We start from the raw sequence: 24,262 nt of genomic DNA on the forward strand, positions 1-24,262 counted from the left end.
AAACATTCAGTCTATCCTTCATTAGTCAGATAAATAGACATCCCCACCCCAAACTTAAGGCTTTCTTTGAACCAATAATATCTGATGAGTCACTTAAACTTAAAAGACAATGTTTTCAAAGTGCCACAGTGTTTAGATTATTTTTGGCTAATTAATCTAATGATGGCATAAAAATCAACATTGTTAAATGCCAAGCTTGTCTAACCGAGTAAGAACAAATGGTGACATTTGTTTTAAAAGGAAAGAAAAAAAAAGTTGGTGACACTGCCATTGGAAAGTCATTAAGTCTGAGCTTCCAAGTTATACACACACAAATATAACACTGGCTATTTCAAGTAAAATATTAGGTCTCATAGAGGTGCATCTGACACAAAAGGTTTCCTAAGGTAACAATACTAGAGAGTAGCCATGGAAACAGTCATCTGTGGTGGTTTTGGACAGACAAACAGGGATCCTTATTATTGAGCTACCGTAAAACAGGGCAATTTTCAGATGTTTATTATGTGCATTACACCTCTACAAACTAAAAATAACTGCCATCACTATCTCTCAATGATATCCCAAATAATTATCTGGGGTATTACACATAATTCAAGGCTAATCCTTATTTACTAAATTGGGTGAATTACTCACTGCCAAGGCAAAGATTGTACTTATTAGAGGTGTACTACACTGACAATGACTTTGATTATGTGTTGGACAATTAATGGTGGTTAACAGATCAGAATCAATAATGGGATATCTTGAATGTTCATTTAGACAACATGGGTGCAGCCCAGAGGTAAGATATCACACAGTGTCTCTCTAAGGCATTTTATGTCTTGTATACTTTCTCCCGCCCCACCATTTTCCTGTCCAGTAGAGAAGAACTGCTGGGAAAGCTAACTGGCATTGACACTGTGTCTGCTCCTGTTAGACAAAAGAAGAGATGCTGTGTCAAAGGCTATAAAGTCAACATTTCCACTTTCTGCAGCTTAACTAGAACACTTCCAGGGACTTTTAATTAACCACAGACCCATGGTACGCCCTGAGAGCACAAATGAACAAAATACTTCCTCTTTTGCAAAGAAATATGTTACATTTCAGAGCTCACTCTGTCTCCTTCCCTAATGCTTTACAAGAGCAACATGTCCTCATGTCGATGTGCAGTAAACTTTTAGCTCCAAAAACTCTCACGCTAAAGAACTAAAACCTTTTTTACACATAAACTTCAATTACCTAATGTTAATGTGAGAGGTGCGGCATACTACAACAGATTTGTTGTGAGGATGAGAGAGCAGTTTGCCATTGAGAAAGCTAACATCTTTGGATTCCCCCCTCCCTTTCTTGCTGCGTTAAGTAAATTGCTATAGGACAGCTGGAGCTCTTTTCCCCAGTCTTGTTTGTGCATAATTGCTGATGAATCTCTGTTCTGCTCCACCCTTCTTTGCTCTAGGGAACATGTCCCAGTGAGGTCCAGGTACTTACAAGCACCACCATGAGACTCTACCATCCTGACACCATTTGCCACCCATCTGTTTGCTCCAGCCCCACCCAGCCAGCATGTTTATTATGCTGATCCCTTGATGCTGCCAATCTTCATTGACCTGTGCTATAGTGCTATCATCCTTGTTCCCTCAAAAAAAAAAAAAATTGTTCATCATAATAATACATTCTCTAGAATGCTCTAGACAACAAAGTCACATCCATTAGGTTTTCGACAACTTTTTCAGGCTTTATTTAAAAAACAAAAAAAGCTAAAGCTCAGCTAAAACCAATTTATAGACTATTAATGGAAACAATTGGTATATAAAGATTTTTAGTGTGCGGTGTAACTAATGTGTGGTATAATGAGGGTTCAAAGCAAATGAAAAAGGTGAAAAGGTAAACACATTTGGGAATTATCACTTGTTTTATCATCCATTTCCAACACAAAACAGTCTGCCATTCCTAAATATGCAAAGACATTAGTTGTTTCTAATTCACTTGAGAAATACAGTTGAAGTCAAAAGTTTACGTACACCTTGCAGAATCTGCAAAATGTTATTTATTTTACCAAATAAGAGGGATCCAATGCTGTTTTTTTTGTTTGTTTTTTTTTTAGTGAAAGTTGTTCCAGAGTCCCTTGTTTGTCCTGAACAGTTAAACTGCCCACTGTTCTTCAGAAAAATCCTTCAGGTCCCACAAATTCTTTGTTTTTTCAGCATTTTTGTGTATTTGAACCCTTTCCAACAAAGACTGTATGATTCTGAGATCCATCTTTTTACACCGAGGACAACAGAGGGACTAAGGACAAAAAAAGAAAAATCTACACATCTTCATTCTGTTCAAAAGTTTTCACCCCCCCAGCTCCTAATGTTTTTTTAAAAATGTTTCCTTCTGCAACATCAGTGAGCGTTTGAACCCTCTGTAGTAGTTGCATATGAGTCCCTCAGTTGTCCTTAGTGTGAAAAGATGGATCTCAAAATGTTGGAAAGTGTTCAAATACACAAAAATGCTGAAAAACTGAATATGTGGGACCCGAAGGATTTTTCTGAAGAACAGCGAGCAGTTTAACTGTTCAGGACAAACAAGGGACTCAAGAACAACTATCTCTAAAAAAACAAACAAAAAAAAACAGCTGTGGATCATTTAGGTAACAACACAGCATTAAGAATGAAGCTTGTGCAAACTTTTGAACAGGCTCTTCTCTAATGAGAAATGATGGTGGAAAAAGATAATTAGCAAAATAAGGATGTGCATTCTTGACATATTTCTGTGACACTCTCATTAAACCTTGACAGATAATATAAGATTTAAATAAAACTGGATATACAGTGCAATATACATAAATACAATAATATGTAATTCATGACAATACATTCATGACGTAGTATGGATCTTCAAGTAATTATGAGATTATTAAATGATGAATAATTCATTATTTATATCTTTTCCAGAAATTAAGATGCACTTTCAATTAACAAGGGCTTTACATAAATTGCTGACCACAAAAATTCTACTGAGATACTTTATGTATTATAATAGGGCTATAAAAATTATACAGCGTCCCTCTGCCATTAAAGACACTAATAAAAAATGTGGTTGAGATTTAGCACTGATTGCACACCAAACAGCCATATAATACAAGTTGTTCAAATTCTTTTTTTTTTTTCTTCTGAATTGCATGGAACCACAATAATATTAACAGCCCTATAAGATAAATGTGCTCACTCCAGTGTCTGCTGAAGGGGTAATGGAAATGGTGGGTGATTCTTGGCTTGCTGTGTGTTAATTGCCATGAGCAGCCTGTGTTTCCCGCAGGAGCTGTGGGTGTGGGTGCTAGTCAGCGTGGGTTAGATAGTTATAAATAGTGCCACCAGATTAGCTGAGCATCTGAGAAGCAGACAGGAGATCGGAAAAACGAGAATCCTCTGCCAGTTTGGCTCAGCCTTTTGGGTGCGGCCTGGGATCCCCCTGTCCACAGTCCACCAAAATCGTCTCAAAATACAATACGTCACAGTCATGTTACTGTGGTGGTACCCTTTCAAAAGGTAACCATTTAGATACGGATGAGAACACTTTAAGGTACCTTAAAGGGGAGACACTGCAGGCAAAATCGCTGTTTTTTCATACACCTACCAAGTTTAGGATTTTGGGCTTTTTGGTTTTCCAAAAAGTGTTTTTTTTTTTTAGACTAGTGGAAAGAAAACATCCAAAAAACACTGTTAAGTTTTTCTTTTATAGCACTTTATCTATTTGTGTCAATACATTTCTATTACAATACATATTTTCAAAGGTTGTTTTCTCAAAATGAGTTTTTTCTCCTACACTGAGCCATAAATCTCCACTTCAGTAGCACTTACACACATCAAACTTTACATTTTTATTATTGTCTATATCCTGAAGGTTTTTACAGAGGGATTTGTTCATATATAATTTTCTTGATTTTATACATTTTATTCCCCCAAAAATTTTAAAAAATATAGTGTTTCCTAGCTGTTCAATTTTTTTTTCTGAATTATGTCGAGACGAAATGAGAGACCCAAAATAAAGTTTTAAAATGAAAACTTATGATTCTAATATGTCAAAAAAATTAAACAAGAATTTTGAAACCAACTTCATACAGTTTTTAGATTTTTGTACTAGAATGTATGCAAATTAGCGCATATTTAATTAAATAATGCCTCATTTGCATATTTAAACCTAACATTTTAGAAAACTTGTAATACAAAAAATGTTTGCAATTAAGTAATCAATCAATTGGATAAGTAAGGTGGTGACTATTAGTTAATTTTACCCTATTCACCTGCAGCGTCTCACCTTAAGCTACCAATTTGCACCCTTTAGGGGATAAATAAGGTACAAAGGTGTACTAGTTTTTGTACCTTTATTTCTGACAGTGTAAGACAAATGCAGGCATTTGCATAATCTCATTCACAGCAATAAGAATCTTATTTCCTTTGTCGTAAAGGTCAGTGCACATCTAATCACAATTTAATAGACACAATTAACTATTTAATTGTATAAAAGCAAATATGTGAGGTTTGTGTTTAGCATGGAAAATGGAGAAGTATCAACGTGATGTGCGCTCTTCTGTATGTCAGTGCAAAAACCTTTGGATGTTGTACATTTGTACATTTTTCTATGTTTGACATACAATATTAACATAAAAAATCTTTACAAATACTTCTAGAAAGCTTTAAAAAATAAGGAATTCGGCTGAATCAATGGAATTTTAACACATTCACCTACTTCAAATACGAAAATGAAAAATGAGGGTCCCCTGTCCATGTGGACATTGACAGCTCTCATTTTAAAGTCAGACATCCCATAAATAAATCAAGCTCAGACACTTTAAAGGCCACATTCAGGCTGTATGCCATGCCCCAGTCACGCTATGCAGAGTAATAACCCTCACACATATGCAAGCTTGGCACACTGGGCACACTTGGAGCTATACTACTAAGCGACCAGTTGCTAAGGAGACCCATGGGAAAGGGAGGGTTCTTGTTGCCATAGCAGCCTTTTTTTCTCCCAACCAGTTTCCCATCCCCATGGAAGTGACTTGGGTGAATTTAGGGGGAGGGGCTGGGATTCACTCACGCATGATGGGAGAAAGCAAAAGATGCAGGTTGCTTGACTTGACTAATAGCTGAGAAAGGAATGATTTTGGGATTCATTTCAAACGGGTTAATTAGCATGTTAGGGATTACAACAGGCTAAAACATGGGCTAGATGAAATCTGTTAGACCCTTATCAATTTATCAATCAATGATTAAATTGTGTCTAGCTCGAAACTAATGAGCTTCTGACCTAAACAATGATTACGGAGTATTTTAAAACACGGCCATGATAGTAGACAGTAAAATTAAAAGCAAAAAGCAAAACAAGAACATTTAAACAGTAACACTTTTTTATTTGCTATGAGTCGCTGCCTATGAAGAGCATTCCAAATAATTCACTCAAAAGATTCCATTTCAGTTAGGATGCTTTAGAAGGTAACAATAGCAGCCTTTTGGCCTATTATTTAATTTTGTAAATCATAGTTTTCTTAATTTTTTTGTCCTCTGAGACAATGCCCCTGCAGGCTGACTATGTAGACAGATATAAAAGCAAATATTGTCTTTAATATTTGGCTTCTCTCAAATTCTGTCATCTTTATCACACATACACAAAGTAATCAGTAGTACGAGTTCCCTCACTATCTCACCATGTTGTAGCTAGATTTGTACCTTTGTATCTTTTATTCAGACCTCATGTGTGACCCTGAACCACAAAACCAGTCTTAAGTCGCACAGGTATATTTTTAGCAATAGCCAACAATACAGTGCACTTTTTAAAAAAATGGTGCTTCAAAAGGTTCTTCAAGCGATGCCATAGAACCATTTTTGGTCCCACAAAGAACCATTCAGTCAAAGGTTCTTTAAAGAACCATTTCTTGCTTACCTTTTTATAATCTGAGGAACATTATTTGCCACAAAGAACCTTTTAGTGAAACAGAAAGGTTCTTCAGATGTTAAAGGTTTTTTATGGAACCATTTAGAAAAAAAGGTTTTTCAATTGCATCGTGAAGCACTTTTATTTTTAAGAGTGTGGGTCAAAATGATTGATTTTTCTTTTATGCCAAAGAAAAAAAACTGAATATTAAGTAAAGATTATGTTCCATGAAGATATTTTGTAAATTTCCTACCCTAAATATATCAAAACTTAATTTTTGCTTAGTAATATGCATTGCTAAGAAGTTCTTTTGGACAAATGTAAAGAAATTTTCTCAATATATGGATTTTTTTTTTTTCCAGACCCTCAGATTCCAGATTTTCAAATAGTTGTATCTCGGCCAAATATTGTTCTATCCTAACAAACCCTCTGGTCTATGCATCCCTGCCTCTGCTGAATTATTTTTATCCCCGATGGGGATAAAACATCCGCGAAGCTGCGTCCCGATCCTACGTCCCAATGTAAATCATATTATTTGCGATACGCGCTTTTAAAGTCCTGTTCTGAATCAAATGATTTGACATACATGCTTAGAAGTTCCGTTTTGAATCAAATGATTAGCGATCTGATTGGAGCGCTTCGAAACAAAAAGCAAAAAAAAGCAGTGAATCATTTTGCGACGCAGTGGTTTACTGATTCAGAGTTTCAGAAAGCTCTGTTTATACTTTCACTCTGCTCACTTTCTCTATAATAATATATTCGTTGCTTGAAATAAAATCATTACAATTAATAGGCCTAACTTACAATATTTTTATTAAATTGTGATCACGTTAGAGTTTCCTTCGTATTAAAAACATTTCATGACATGACACTCATTATCTGGTTGTTGCTTAAAAAAACGGGTATATAATGTTTGTTGTTAACAGATTACACTTTATCAGTTTTTTTTTCAACAGTTTATCAACCTCCACCTATGGAGAGAGAAAAAAATGTTTTTAAAAGCTTCTCCACTATGCTTTTTTTTTTTTCACAAATCGCACAACCGCACCCATCAATGGAAAGCTTTCAGATGATGTATAAATCTCAATTTCAGAAAATTGACCCTTATGATTGGTTTTGTGGTCCAGGGTCACATATCTCTTGCTCACACTTAAAGGAGTAGTTCACTTTCAGAACAAAAATTTACAAATAATGTACTCACCCCCTTGTCATCCAAGATGTTCATGTCTTTCTTTCTTCAGTCATAAGGAAATTATGTTTTTTGAGGAAAACATTTCAGGATTTCTCTCTATATAATGGACTTCTATGGTGCCCACGAGTTTGAACTTCCAAAATGCAGTTTCAAAGGGCTCTAAACGATCACAGCCGAGGAAAGAAGGGTCTTATCTAGCAAAACGATTTATTTTCTTTAAAAAATTACAATTTATATACTTTTTAACCTCAAATGCTCGTCTTGTCTAGCGCAGCAAGACGAGCCTTTGAGATTAAAAAGTATATAAGATGTAAATTTTCTTTAGAAAATAACCGATAGTTTCGCTAGATAAGACCCTTCTTCCTCTGCTGGGATTTAGAGTGCTTTGAAGCTGCGTTTAAACTGCATTTTGGAAGTTCAAACTTGGGGGCACCATAGAAGTCCATTGGAGAGAAATCCTGAAATGTTTCCCTCAAAAAACACTGACAAGGGGGTAAGTATATTATCTGTAAATTTTTGTTCTGAAAGTGAACTACTCCTTTAATTCTCTGTTTACAGTTACAAATTTGTTTCCAGAGTATATCTATTCAAGATACTGAATATTTACATCAGGTTGGTGACATGATCATGCTATAATAGAAATATGTCAACTGGTAGAAATTAAGCAAAAATCAGAAGCATGTGAAAAACAACAGATTTCATAATCAACTAGGTTGTCAAAAGTGCTAAATAATCAGTCAGTGTAAAGTCTGCATCATGACCACTGCACCCTGACATGTTATGTATGGATGCTAAGCATGAAAAATTGATATAAAACTAAACAAACAAACCGTAGCCTTTTATTTTACAGCTTTTAAAGTTTAAGTCTTTCTAAGTTAGGCTATAATTAAAGAGTGGAAAAGACTAAAACAATAGTTACCATAAAACACAATTGTTTAAACTGTGATATAAGATTTTGGTCATACTGCACACTCCTACTGGATGTATCTCTGTGAAATCTGATTTCATAGATATCTATTGCTTTGAAAGAGTAGACAATAAATATCAAGAGAACTTATATGAAAAGCGAGGAGAAGAAACAGCATGCCTCTTCCCTGATGTTAGTGGTAGGAAAGATGGGTAATTACAGATGTCCATCTCCCTCACCAACTGCCAGCTATTTCCCGAAACAAAAAAGAAAAAAGAAAAAAAATGTCCAATTAAGTCGCTTCGAGTTAGAGTCTGATAGTAAATGTGCACCACAGAGAGAGAGTGAAGAAGGGGGAGTAGAGAGTAAGGGCAGACACTTTCAGAGATGGAGAAGAGAAACAAATGAGATGCATTCATCTCTGAGATCCTGGACACGGGATGCTGAAATATTAATGTGCAATTCGGCTCAGACTGCTGAGTAAAAGCTCTAATAAGATCGAACATGAATGGCTGGTACATGTCTGGAGGAGATTTTAGTAGTGTCTGTTTAAAAGAATGTTGAGGCAGGTTGACCTTCTATGGAGTCTCTTGAAAAGTGAAGTGAAATTTGATGTTGTGGCATGAACTGGCTTGAAATTAGGTGAATCCATTGATTATTTTAATTTAGAAAAGTTATTTTTCTTATCTGCTAACTTTGCTTTCTGAAAGATTAATATATCCTGTATAGCTGGAACTAGTAGATTCTTTTGTGAAGACTTGAATGTGAACATTCTACATTATTTTGGCACATGTGATTCTTGAAATCCTATTCTATTCTTTTTTTTTTTTTTTTACTTGGGTTCTTTGATTTATTCACACAGAGCATGACACATTTCTCAGTTGTGTTTTAAGTCCATGGCTGTGTCCGAAAGCTTATATGCAGTTGACTTGTTGCCTTGCTGCCCAATTAGACCATGACTTCACAGGCAGCATTTGCATTTTAAGGTATCCTGAAACTGAATATCCCGACAGGCTTCTGAGGCAGCATAACAGCCTACTGATCTACAACAAAACAGAGAGAGCTTTGTTGATAACTAAGTGAATATTTAATTGCTATAATGCTGTGACCAAAAGTGGTCACAAAAGTTTAAAAAGATTATTAAAAAACACATTTAGACACAAGCTGACCACTAACCAAAAGATGCTAATTTAATTTATCGTTCTCAACTCTCATGGAATTAAACAATATTTGTGACCATAGTTGGTTAACAGGCTAACACAAGGCTAACAACCCCCAGGATAGTGAAAACTCTTTCAGTCTTAATTTAAAAATAAATAAATACAATCCCTGAAATTTTGAGAAAAACACAATTATAAAAACAGCAAATCTACAGAAGCAGAAGATGAGTTCTTTTGGTAACACTTTAGAATAGGGAACACTTATTCACTATTAACTACAACTTTTCCCTTAATAAATTCCTGATTTGCTGCTTATTAATAGTTAGTGAGATAGTTGTTAAGTTTAGGTTTGGGTAAGATTAGGGATGTAGAATAAGGCATTATTATGAGCTTAGTTAGTACTAATAAATGGCTAATATTCTAGTAATATGCATGCTAATAAACAACTAATTAAGAGACCACAAAATAAAGCAATACTTTGCTTTATTTTGCAAGCAATACTGATGTGATGCTGTTTAGTGTCCCTGAAAACCTCTGTTGTCTCATTTAGCCACTTGTTAGCAACCAGCCTTAAAAAAATAAATCACAAGGGGTTATTAGAAAAAAGCAAAAATATATTGAGCTGGTGTTAAATCAGGCATTTAATCAAAAACCTTGCCTATTTTTTCCTCTATTAAACTAATGTAAAGTTTACAGTTCAAGAAGCTATTAAGAAAAGCTTCTACTTTTATGGTTATTAAGCAGTCTTTATTCATTTTTTAAATTAATTTGTGTAGTTATTCTACATTTATGATGTTTACAGTGTACTGCACTAGCTCCAGTTACTTTTTTGTCTTTCAAAAGCAAAATATAGCTTTTAAATACCACAAAGTTGCATTCAGTTTATGCATTCAGTTGCATTAGTCTTATTTTTAAAATTGTTATCTAAATTTGGACATTTTCTAAATGTGACCCTGGACCACAAAACCAGCCATAAGGGTCAATTTTTTTGAAATTGAGGAATCTGAGGGTGCAAAAAAAAAAAAAAATGTAATATTGGTTTAGGTTAGATATATTTGCAGTAGTAAATGTACTAAATATCTTCTTGGAACATGATCTTTACTTAATATACTAATGATTTTTGGCATTAAAGAAAAATGTATAATTTTGACCCATACAATGTATTTTTGGCTATTGCTACAAATATACCCGTGCTACTTAAGTCTGGTTTTGTAGTATCTTTGGAGGGCCAGCAATGTTCTGGTACAAGGTAATCTGTTGAACCCTGCATTTTATTCTATTATCCACAACTGAAACATTCTGGATTCTAGTGAAAGGTGGCATGGGAATCGTGGATTTTTTGTGTTCCTTTTCATCTTTTCCCCCTCTCTCTTTCTCTCAAAATAAAGAAAAAAGAAAATAAGAAAAAGGGTAAGGCCCCCTGGCCACAAACTCTGACCTTTAATGCAAGTTGACTGCCACGGTGAAGCAGCAACTGTCATACTGTCAACTGAGCCAACAATGAGCGCACAAGCACCACACAGACGCTTACTCAAGACGTGAACCCTAGACAGACTCGATGGTGGAGAGAGGAGAGTGAATCACTAATGAGTACCAAGTTGAAGGACTTGGGTAAATGCCAATGCATATCTCTTAGAAGAAAGGCAGTAATCTGATTAAGTTTAGGATTTATGACTCATATACAAGTATAAGAATTATCACTTAAAAAAAAACAATTAAAAATCTTTTACTCAATATTTTATGTACCCTGATGTCATTCCAAACTGGCAAGACTACTCTGTATAAAATAAAATTAAATGTTGCAATTTGCTAAATGCTTGTTTTCATACAAGCCACTTTAGTTGTATGGAAACAAGCAGAGTGAACATTTTGCTAAACATTTTGTTTATGTTTAACAGAAGAAAGAAAGACACTTTGGTTTGGAACACATGTGGTGCATAAATGACAACATAATTTTCATGTTTGTTTGAGCTATTCCAGCCACATACAGCGACAGAAAGAAGATTGAGAAATGGCTCAGGAAAATGTTTTTGGAAAAGGCAGAATTGAAAAAAAAGATGAAAAAGAACAGCAAAGAAGTTTTGGGAAAAAAGAGATGAAGAGAACAGACGGAAGATGGAACAAAGAGTTGCATAATGGTAGAGATAAAGAGCATGAGTTCATGTGGGGCTATCTGCTGGCTCCGAGCTCAGAGTTTACATGGATGGAATAGCAAACATCCAGCCTTCAGACTGACCTACTTTCATCAAACAGCACATGACCACATCTCAACCGTGTATACCTCCCTCAGCACCTCAATTACCCCTGCTGAACAGTTTGTACATCCAGTTCTTACTGCTGCAATTCTGAGCAAATCATTTCTAGTTCTATGGCGTCATATGTGGTTTTGAATTTGTTTTGACTTCATATTGAGTCTTGGTTAATAAACTCTTACCTGATTGCCTTTTGGACTCACAAGGGCTCCTGAAAACCACATAATGTAGATTTTAATCCCACATCTACTGTGTGTTCACGATGCCATAGAAGAATCTTTTTTGTCCAAATGGTTCCATAAAGAACATCTGAAGAACCTTTCTGTTTCACAAAAGGTTCTTTGTGGTGAAAGAAAGTTCTTATAAAAAGGTAAGAAAGAGATGGTTTTTCAAAGAACCTTTGACTGAATGGTTCTTTGTGGAACCAAAAATGGTTCTTCTATGGCATTGCTGTGAAGCACCTTTTAAAAAAAGAGTGTAATAGGTTTTTGACTACCTGTAGCATAGCCTGTCTGTCTGTGTGTTTGTTCTACTGGTCTACTCAACTGCTTTTATACCTGCAGTCATCTGGACAGTTTTGAGATTAAAGAATCAGCACACGCATGCTGTGTCAAAGTGAGTTTCACTTTGGCCTTGTCTTTAATGTGCTAATGGCCACAACACTTGCTATCCTCACTGTCAGGTAGTCATCTGCTACAAAGTCTACCAATGCAGGCTTTACAGAAGGGTGGATAATGGCTGCAAAGGGGCCACTCGTGAGCACACTTCTGTATCATAAAATAACAAATGGGACACTCTATGTTCACATGGACCTAACAGAAACACACAATACTTAATCAAGTGTACCATTGGCACTTTTGTTCCATATTTGTGACAGAGTCTATATCAGCACTGCTTCCGAGGAATCATAATGAGCCTGGACCTTGGATAACCCCAGCAGTTTGAACAGTGTGTCAGCTTGTCAGCGGTAACTGTGAGTTGTGTGAGATATAGCCTCTCCCAGACATCAATCACCACAGACGGCTCATAACCCAGCAACACTCTGCCATTTCACAGACTCTAAATCAGTCTGTGGGCAGTTCAGTATGCTCTCCAAACTCTACCACAACGCTCACATTTATATACGCTGGATCAGGGGCGCCACTAAGTTGGTGGGGGTGGGGGGTGGGCTTTTAGGGGCCCCCAGAGATCTGCTTTTGTGTGGTAGGGGTGGCCCAACCTCCTATTTTGTCATAGGGCCCAAAATTGTGAGCGGCGCCCCTGCGCTGGATACTGCGAATATTAACACACCAATAACTGCAGTAGCCAAAGCAGAGAAGCAACACTACAGTGTGTTGTTGGTGTAATGGAGACAATACAGCATGCTGAAATTCTGAATCAGTTTGGGTTTGGTTGATATAATTCCATAATCACAATGTAAAAAACCTGCCTTAAATACTTGTTAAATTATAAATTTAAAAATGGCCATAATTTTATAGACAGGTCACTTCTGATTCATAAAGTGGCTTTCTGTTGTAACACCAGTTCAAGCTGACTGTTTTATTAACAATATGAGTTTTCACTTGCGCAAACCCTCTTTTTTGGCATGAAAAAACTACTGTCAGGATTTATCAAAGACAGTTTCGATTTAAGACATTTTTATTGAGAGGAGAATATTTAAATAAATAATACAGTGTGATTTACTAAGGTTTGTAAATTTACTGGTATTTGTGCAATTACTTAACATAAATAATTGCATGTTTTACCCTTGGTAGCTGCGTCTGTGTTCTTTTTGTTTGCTCATTATCAACTTTCTACTCCCGTCGATGCTTTTATGAGATTGCGGTCCGACACTAATATGCTTTGTTTCGTTAAATTGCTTTAAATAACTTTTTTTCCACATAAGTCTACACTCCATACACCATAATGACAAAGTAAAAAACAGGTTGGTAACAACTTTATAAGAAATAAAAAACTGAAATGATTCCATTGCATAAGTATTCATATTTCTGGGCAATTTAGCTCAGGAGCATTCATATTGCTTGTAGATGTTACTACACTTCAAATCGAGTTAACATGTGGCACATTTTTTTTGAATGAGTATGATTTGGAAAGGCACACACCTCTCAATAAAAGGTCTAACAGCAAAAACCAAACATTGAGGTAAAAAAAAACTGCCTTTAGAGCTCAGAGACAGCATTGTGTCAAGGCACAGATCTGGGGAAGGAAAAAATTCTGCTGCATTGAAGGTTCACAGAAGCATGTAGCCTCCATTATCCATAATGGAAGATGTTTGGAACGACTAGGACTCTTCCTAGAGCTGGCCTCCTGGCCAACCTGAGCAATTGATAGAGAAAGGGCTTGGTTATACTGGTGACCAAGAAGCTAATGGTCACTCTAACTGAGCTCCTTGATCATATACGCAGATGGGAGAAACTTACAGAAGGACAAACATTACTGCAGCACTCCACCAATTTGGTCTTTATGGTGGTGTGGCGAAACATAATCTTCTCCTTAGTAAAGACCCATGAAAACTCACTTGGATTTTACAATAAAGCACCTAACGAACTCTCAGATAGTGAGAAACAAGATTATCTGGTCTGATGAACCTCAGTTCCAAGCATCATGTTTGGATGAACATAGGCACTGCCTATCACCTGCACAGTAGCATCCCAAAAGTAAAGTGTGGTGGTAGTAGCCTCATGCTGTGGGGCTGTTTTTTTTTAATTCTGATGAATTCTGGCTGTCAGTTCATCAGCTGGAAAGTGATTCCAACAATATCACTCTCTGCCATTATTACAGCTGTGATGTGGTTGACTTCTTTAAAATTTAGAATGATTTTAAAATCATATCAATATCTATATTATACAGGCGCCAATATGCCAGCCTGAAATACCTGAAACATCATCACCATTTTATTAAAATAGTTTTTATAGGAAATTTCTGGAAGCCACATTTTTTATGATTGTATCCAGACTGCTTTCTCAAACACTCCTACCATCCCCCACTCTTAACTAGCACAATAAACTAGGAAAGAAGGAAGTATTTTAAAATGCAGAAAATTATACATGATCTCTAAAGTGTGAAAAATAACTTCTTTTTGTCTCTGTGAGGGAGTTATTTTATACTGCCTCTGAAAGGTACATGACAATTAGAAGGCTGTTTCATGTGTGTGCCAAGCTGAACATTTAGGCATACATGTTTTCATGGGATACTGAGCAGAACAGACTGCCTGCAATTAAGATGAAATCTGCACTTCCTTGATAATAAGCCATGTCTGAATTATTAACAGGAGCTGTTCCCTGAGGACTCAGTCTCCAACTGAGTTCATCAGCACACACACAAACACCCAACACACACTGTATGTACATTCATGATCACATGAGGCAAGACACACAGCATAAAGAACGCAAACATCAGACACGAAGACAGGCATAGATTTATACATTAAACACATGCATGGATACGTGTAACTGATTAACTTACAAATGTAAGGTAACCACCAATCAACAGGTTGTGAGATGATGCAAAATGAGGCCTGCCCCCAGTACCATGGTAAATGCAATCAAATTGTATTTAGTAGGTTAGTTAAATGAATATTTAAGTGCGAATATCATGCTTGTGCACGATGTCACGACAACTCTTGGAGAGTTTTAGCATGGTAATATACATGCCAATGCTAATGTGTTTGGTCTTAGCGAAAATAGATCTGCTCTGCTGCTGCAGCCAAGACCTCGCTACTGCCAAGACATCCACAGACATGCTGCTGCTGCACATATAACATATATGAAATAACCCCTATATATATAACATGCATGAAATCACCCCATAGCAGATCTATACAGGTGGAGCTGGGGAAGGTGGAGGAGCTTTCTGAAATGCACAGAAGCTGCCAAAGCAAGCTCTAGCTAGGTATTTAAATGTTGAGCAGCAAGCTCATTGGCTGCTGGCACAAAATGAAGCAATCAGCTGTGCTATCTGAACAATATTATGATTATATCAGATTGAGTTAGAACCTATCAACCAGGGCCATCTAGAGTTTCATGACAGAACTTTGTATTTTTTTGTGATGTAATATTTTAGGGTTTACATTTCAGAATATTTGATAAAATATAGCTTATTGGTAAAAAAAAAAAAAAAAACTATTCAATTCATTAAATCAGATGATGGTGAAGGTTTTCCAAACAATCACCTTCAGAGTGTTATAAAACTCTTAAAATAATATGTAAGATATTCACCCAAACATATAGAAGGTCAGCACAAGGTTGTTTAATTTAAAATTTTTAACTATTAACATGTTCTGTTGTTGTAGAAGTGACATTTACCTAGTTACTTCTTTATTGTCTTCATACATCACATTTCTCATATTTTATATTCAAATTGTTATAATGCATTTTCATGGTATATGGTATAATGCAAGAAGGTGTGAGACAAGGGTAAAACCTACATACATAAAATCTACATATGAAATGCATTTAAATTAATTAAAATTAATTTTATTTTTATGTGACCTTCATATAACAGTGAGCAAGAAAACTGTCTATTATCAAGAAACTGTGAAGAAAACTCATTCTGCTGTATTTCTGTGGAAGTACTTTTTTTGATGGTTTCTTGTCTCACATTTTGCGTTTGATAAATGCTTTCATCCAAAAGTACACAACTGAACTGAAGCCTTGACCTTGGTGTTGCTACTGCCATGCTGTTCTGTTCAAGCTACAGGAATCTCATTTAATAGAAAAGTGTTTGTTGCCACCAGTTCATCTTCCCCATAATTATTTTTTTCCCCACACAATTTGTTTCCTTTATTCTTTTACATTATTGCAAAGAATATATTTTTGTTCACACGTTCACAGGAGCAAACTGATCAGTAAATCAGAATTTCCCAGCAGAAATCTCTAGTGCCATGATAGTAATCATATACTTTGTGTCAGTATTCTACAGTCTTTTACAAACATGCTGAAAGAAGCACTTCACTTACTGGTCTCCCATGATGCACTTTGAAATATCTCAAATAAATATCAGACAACAGATGTTTTTGTATTTCTATATACAAAATGTGAACCTGCTTGCTCTCTCTTTATTTCATTGTCTGTCATCTCTCTTTCTCTCTCATTGGCTCCTGACTCTTTGCCCTGCTGCCTTGCACCATTAAAGACCTTAAAGACATGTTATAAATAACACTCTAGTCACTTCACATTACAGTCTGACTGACTGCCTGGCACCCGTACTGACCCGCCGCGCAATACCCTGGCAGCACATTACCAGCCATCACACTGACACACACACACACACACACACACACACACACACACACACACACACACACACACACACACACACACACACACACACACACACACACACACACACACACACACACACACACGTTGGGTTTATATGTTTTATGGGGACATTCCATAGGCGTAATGGTTTTTATACTGTACAAACCGTACTTTCTATCGCCCTACACCTACCCTACACCTAAACCTAGCCCTCACAGGAGATTGTGCACACTTTTACTTCATCAAAAAAACTCATTGTGCATGATTTATAAGCCTGTTTCCTCATGGGGACCTGAGAAATGTCCCCACAAGGTCAAAATCTACTGGTATTCCTATCCTTGTGGGGACATTTGGTCCCCACAACGTGATGAATACCAGGTACACACACACACACACACACACACACACACACACACACACACACACACACACACACACACACACACACACACACACACACACACACACACACACACACACACACACACACACACACTTTCCTTCCCTCCTTCAGAAAAGAATATATGGTGGATTAAAAATGTTGTCAAGACACACAAAGCCTCATGCGCACACCCACAAGGGCACATTAAAAAATCTAATAATGAAACATTTAAAACATTAAAACATACAATAATGAGGAAAGAGTCATTTTTTGTTGTGACAGGCAATCAGTCTTATGCATATCTATCAATAGACCAACATTTCACCAAAAACAGCCTAATAGGAAAATGATAAAGCTTAATAGTGTTCTTGCTCGTTTTTGTACAGAAAGAATTCAGAGACTTTTTTCAGAGAGCATTGTACATCCTTCTTTTTGTATTATGTTTGAATTAATTAAATCTCTGCTCAACAAGACTGCATTTTTTTGATTAAAATACAGTAAATACATTTGTTGCAGTATTCTTAGTAGAAAGTTAAAAAGATCAGCACTGAAATACAAATCGTTTGTAACATAATAAATGTCTTTACTGTAACTTTTGATCAACTTAATGCATCTTTGCTGAATATAAGTATACATTTCTCCAATTAATCAATCAATCAATCAATCAATCAATAGTAAAATTAAACGGTAGTGTATCACAGTTTCCACAAAAATGTTAAGGACAAAAAACTGTTTTCAACATTAATAATAATCTGAAATGTTATCTGGCACCAGATCAGTGTATTAGAATGATTTCTGAAGGATCATGTGAAACTGAAAACTGGAGTAATGAGAAAACTGTAAAAACCATCTAATGTTTCACAATGTTTTCCTGTATTTTAGATAAAATTATCTTTTCTGACCTTCAAACATCAAACTATTTTAGATTCTAAGAAAAGATTTTGTCAAGCCAACGTAAAGTTTGTCTTACAAATATTTCAATCTAATTAATGAACATTAGAGTCTTGCCTACACTCTTAAAAATAAAGATGCTTTAAAAGGTTCTTCACAGTGATGCCATAGAAGAACCATTTTTGGTTCCACAAAGAACCTTTTAGTCAAAGGTTCTTTAAAGAACCATCTCTTTTTAACTTTTTTATAATCTGAAGAACCTTCTTTCGTCACAAAGAACCTTTTGTGAAACAGAAAGTTTCTTCAGATGTTAAAGGTTCTTTATGGAACCATTTAGACATGAAGCACCTTTGTTTTTAAGAATGTAATTCTGCTTAATTTACATGATCAGGATCTTCTTGATTTCATATTTAGACCAGTCAGAAAATCACTGCACCTCAAGAAAATAGTTTCTGTACTCAACAAGGTCAAAATAAACAGAATATGGAAAATAATAAGCCTATTCCAGACATCTTATCCAGATGAATTAGATTTCTCAGAAGACCTCTTAGCCAAGAAGTAATCATTTTCTAACTCACGAATAAACAGCATTGGGCTAAGTGTGCTGTGTTTCTGACTCACCAAAAAGAACCGGTTGATATAAGAGTCGTTTTAGTCAGTGAAGCTGACTACACTTATAGAAACACAGCTTATTCAGCTTATAGAAATGTTTTGTTTATTATTTCATTTTTTTTTTTTACTGTCTGCAACAGTGAAATGAGGGAAGAAAGAGTAAAGAACTTACAGACTCTGTCTCTATCATATGGGACTTGTTTAGTGCAACAGAGGACGCTGCTTGCTATACCAGCTTCAAGTCAAGTTATCATTTCATATACTATTTTGCAACTAGACTACAGACAACCAGACCATAGAGTAAATCACAGTCATGACTGAGCAAATGAGCATTATTTTGTCATCATTTACAAGCATTTGAAAGTTACGAGCAGTCTTTACAGTTCATAACTGCTGATGATAAGTTATTTAGAAAGTATATACTATAGTTCATCACATCAATAACAACAAAAAGTCTAATTTCTATTTTGTAATTTGATATTGTCAATAAAATTGTTGTGTGGTGTTTTGATTTACACCCATTCTGTCAAGACAACTTTTACATTTTTGATAAAAAAAAAATCAAAAAAAAATATTTATCTCATCTAAAATGTTATTTAAAATAAAATTTTTATCTTTTCAGTTTTTTACTTTACTCTTAAATCAGTAGGACTGTGTCAACAACTCCCACTTAGTGACTGGTTGGCATTACTGCACAACATATAATTTGAATTAATAAATAAAAATTATGAAACTTTCAATGATATATTGACATATTGCACTAAACATAAATAGTCCATGTATTTAATTTCAGATATATGGTCACTGTATGATTAAAAAAAAAAACTAGCTTGATGAAACATGAAGAAATTAACTATTAAAATACAATAAAATGTCTGTCTTTGATGTAAATTTGTCTCATTTAAAGCTTTCATTTGTTTTGCATTGTTTAAGACAGTATATGCATTTCTAACGTTAGGGTTAGAGCTAAGAAAGCCATAAAGATCGCCTTTATCGTGTGGGTCAGGACGTGTCTCAACAGGTTTTTTGGAGCTAAAGCAGTGGTTGATACTAAGATAATGCAGCTAATTCCCTTTCAACACACCTCTGACGAGCTCATTTTAATGATATGGGCTTACATTTGTCCTGAACTATGAGGGCTGAGCAGACTGAGGATCCATTGTGAGGCTGCTATCTCATTTTTTTTAGCACAATCCAAGTGGCAAACCACAGTATTGATGCTATCATGGGATCCTCAATGTGTCTTTTGTTGACACACAATTCAATGCAGTTAATCTAAGACAATGTGTTTCTGACAAACAGTACTTTTGTCATATGTAATATCTGCAGCTGATCTGTTTCATGTGTAACGACATCAGGGTGCAAATTGTTGCTCCTCACAATTAAATCCAAACAAATAGTTAGGAGAGTTTTAAAAGTAAATTACACATAACTATAAATGTGACCCTGGACGACAAAACACAGGTATATTTTTAGCAATAGCCAAAAATACATTGTACGAGCCAAAATGATTGATTTTTCTTTTATGCCAAAAATCATTAGGATATTACATGAAGATACTTATTTGTCCTACCATAAATATATCCAAACTTTTAGATTTCTTATCAGTAATATGCATCACTGATTTTCTCTATTTTTTATTTTATTTTATTTTTTTGCACCCTCAGATTCCTGATTTTCAAATAGTTGTATCTCAAACAAATATTGTCCTAACAAAGCATGCATCAATGAAAGCTTATTTATACAGCTTTCAGAGGATGTATAAATCTCAATTTTAAAAAATCAACCCTTATGACTGGTTTTGTGGTCCAGGGTCACAAATATGATTGACAATAGGATTCAATACTAGCTCATTCAGGGTGTTTCCCTGACTAATGCCCAGACCACAGAATACTCTACATTGAACAAGTGGTAAGGATGGTAAGGATGGATAGATTATGTCCATAAAGGTTAGATTCCAAGTTTCTATATATATATATATATATATATATATATATATATATATAAACATGTGAACAAAACAGAGTTGCATTGTATTAATGAGGTTTTCTATTAGGATCATTATTGGATGAAACATTGAACCAACAAATGTAACATATACTATGGATGGGTTACTTGCTTTGAAGTAGTGCCAAAAGACCATGCCAAAAGTGCCAGCATTCTTTCTCATTGAAAATCCTAACTCAAAGGCACTGTATAATTTGGATGCTGAATAACACCTGTATTTGTCTGATTAGTCAGCAACAGACATTTTTATTCAAAAGTCAGTGGCACTGAGCAAGACAAACATTATAAATACCTGTCCAACCTTGTGGATAATGTGACTAGATCAAATAAGAGCTGAAATTACAGCATGACTTTGAGACAGCCCTGAAAAAAGACAGGTAGTTCTCTCCAAATAGAAAATAAAGGACCATTTAAAGGTGAGCTGTTTTAGAACTCCAGTGAAGTAAATAATACTTGTTGTTGTTACTGAAATCGAATGCTTGTAACTGTAAATTAATAAAGTGTGAAATTCAAATCTGAAATAAAAGAAAATTACAAATGTGTCACAATGAATCAAGTGTTCGGAATGAATCAGTCTGATTGCAGAGTATTGGAGCAGTGGGATACTGATAATGCATGATTACATTATGCAGAGGTTTCCCTCCTAAAATGCTTTGTCCTCCATTATCATCCACTTAAAAATACTCTAGCAATTTTATGTGTATTATAAAACATGCATTGCATTATACCTATATATTTTGCATACATTCTTTCTAACACCCACATTTTTCCTCCCTTTGCCCTTTTTTCCTCTGTATTAAATAACCAGAGTTTAAGAACAAGACTCAATCTTTCCAAAATTCATTTAGATTAATTCAGAAATATATGAAGTCCTCTTATTAAATACAGTATTATGTATGTGTGTGTGTGTGTGTGTGTGTGTGTGTGTGTGTGTATACAGTACAGTACATGTTGAATACTGAATGTGTGTATATATATTGTATTTCTTGTAGTGCTATGACAAATATGGAGTGTTGACTGTTTTTAGAGCAAATCACCAAGTCAAGAACCTTGTAAGTGTAAGTTGACCAACAAACGTGAATTGCCATTGTGTGCATGCATGTATCATGTGTTACCTTCCACCCGGCAGAGCTGTTGCTGTCTCCTTTATCTTTGAAATAGGGCACATATCGTACCATCCAGTCGTAGATCTGAGACAGGGTGAGTCTTTTCTCGGGTGTGCTCTCGATGGCTCGGGTGATGAGCTCCGCGTAGGACTGGTTTCCCCACGCGTTCCGCCGGGAGGATGCCTTGGTTTTGCGCAGCGCAGCTCCCGTCAAGTCGTGAAATCCTCCGGCGTCCAGCATCATCATCCTCCTCCTGCACGCCGGTGATGGAACATGATCCGAATCTACTTTAAATATGGAGAGATTAAGCGACAGATCCGCGTTCACCTCACATGAGAAGTCGTTCGTCCAGCTGCATGAGCGAGGTCTGCTGACCAAATCCGACTCCATATCCACCTGATGAGCTTCCGCTTCATCCTCGTCTATCATCATCGTCTGTTCTTAATAAGCCGATGCCAGGTAGATGTAGTCAGGTGATACTGTATTCTCAGAAACGCCTCAATGAGTCCACCTCACTGAGGAGGAGAGAGGAGGATGGTGTAGACGAGAGCGCATCATGTTGAAGTGAGTCTGGCTTGCAGAAATAATGGATGCATGTGTTCAGACAGCGGCTCATATTCAATTTCTGTCCCGGTTTAACTCACTCTGACCGCAGCAGCAGCATCCTCCTCCTGCTCGATTACAAGCAAAACTGGAGCAGCAACAGATGAGAGATCTTCGCATTGCACTGAGAACTAAAAAGTTCCCAATGCATAATCAGTGTCGTAATGCATATTTGGTAATGTCCCCAACATATTCTTTTTTACTCACTTAACCACTGTAACCAATTATTGTATATTCTTTTGTATATATTCAGATTTTCTATTCATTTTCAGCTGAGTTTGTAATTTTCTACCAAATTTTGATGTCTGAATGCAATTTAAACAAATCTAAATTTGTGCCGTTTCTGTTAATAAACATACCACTTTTTGGTTCATTCTCAATATTTGTCAGTCATTCTCTAATTGGACTCAGATCTTTATTTGTGCATAGGCTGAATAAGATCAGGGGTGTGTTGACTGAGATTCAGACACCCAAATCCAGTCCTGACTAATTACAACCTAAGGCCAAATGACAGACTAAGATTTCCACAGCCATTTCACAACAATGTTTAATTTGTTACTATTTAATTTGCTACTACAGGGCTTTAATTTGTTATAGTGGTTATTACCATGGCACTACAGTGTCTCATATCCAGACATAATATTTCAAGCGAATGGAACCTGTAATAAATCAACAAACTAGCCTGGAATCATTCTTTAAAGTTGTGCTCGATTTTACCACCATTCACTTAGATATCAGAACTAAACTGAGATTAACTAGGTAACCCTCCTCAGCATATCTAACAAAGTTGATTTTCAGAGATAAAATCAAATCAGACTATTTCACTCTACACTCTTTAAAGGAATACTCCTATTAAATGTGTTTTATTATAGATACCATTTATGTACTGATATGTACACTTTAGGTACTAATATGTACTTTCAATGTACTAATCATTTTTACAGCATTTGTGTCTTTTTACCTGAAAGTGTAGGTTTTTGAAGTAGTTGGAATGTTTCAACCATTAAGGTTGAAATAATGCTGATCAATTTTCTTCTTCGTTTTGGCATGACAGTTGTGTTAATTCCAAATACGGTGTTTGCTAAAGAACAGAGGGCAGACTTGTTTAACATTGCAGCTCAGTCATGCAAAAAGGATAAAATTATAGGATTGAAGGGTAGAAACACACATAGACATTCCAAGAGTGACATAATTCACCACAATCCAAATCCTTAAAACATCCACATACAAGTATTTTATTGTCTCCACCCAACACAGCCACACTCACATTACACAATACACCCACAGAAACCAAGAAATGCACACAAATAGCTGTGATCTCACACTTATGATATTGTCATGCTCAACACAGAGCGTGTTAATGGACTAGTGCATTGTATCAATTGGTATACTCATGTAAGTGATGACGTTCTGATTTTTGGATTACACTTCACTTAAGGTGCGACTTTTAGAGCCACTTACTGTGTTACTGTGTTGGGAAGACCCAAGTGTAATAATAAAAAAAAAAATAACAAAAGATAAACACTAGTAATCAACACAACCACTAAATGCATATGCATTGCTATGGCAGATATGTTATCTAATGGAACGAACAAGGTGAAGAACCTGATTGAGTATCGAACATATAAATGAAAGTTTATTTGTTCTAATTAACTATCTTATAGCTTTTAGGCCAGCAAAGATACACAGAGGCAGAATGCAACTGAACTGAACTCAGTGGTCTCATTTATTTCTCTCTGAATCAGAACAGCGTGTCCACAACAACTCTCTTTCTTAAAGGAGAATATACCTCATGATCATGTTATGTGTATGTCGGTGCTGTGTGAATTACTTAGTAATGTGTGAGATGCTTGTATCTACTCTTACACAGGTACCCCCAGAATTAACCAACACTGGCAACATTAGTTTTACCATGTGGAGCTTCCTTGGCAGTCTTTGGGATGTCCTTGTGGTAGCCTGGTACCTGATGGTATCCTCGAATCAGGTCCACT

At 35.8% G+C, this 24,262-nt stretch overlaps 1 protein-coding gene across 1 annotated transcript in view; it reads right to left on the reverse strand.

The window, feature by feature from the left end:
• foxo6a (forkhead box O6 a) overlaps nt 1-22,331 on the reverse strand; it is a 26,385-nt gene extending 4,054 nt beyond the window's left edge. Inside the window, exon 1 of the mRNA XM_073847421.1 lies at nt 21,678-22,331. Within this exon, the coding sequence (XP_073703522.1) occupies nt 21,678-22,100 (423 nt within the window). The 5' untranslated portion in view covers nt 22,101-22,331. The remainder of the gene's footprint in view (nt 1-21,677) is intronic.
• Between the last annotated feature and the right edge of the window lie 1,931 nt (nt 22,332-24,262).

This window comes from Garra rufa, chromosome 9 (genome assembly GCF_049309525.1).
Source record: "Garra rufa chromosome 9, GarRuf1.0, whole genome shotgun sequence".
NCBI classification, from domain to species: domain Eukaryota; kingdom Metazoa; phylum Chordata; class Actinopteri; order Cypriniformes; family Cyprinidae; genus Garra; species Garra rufa.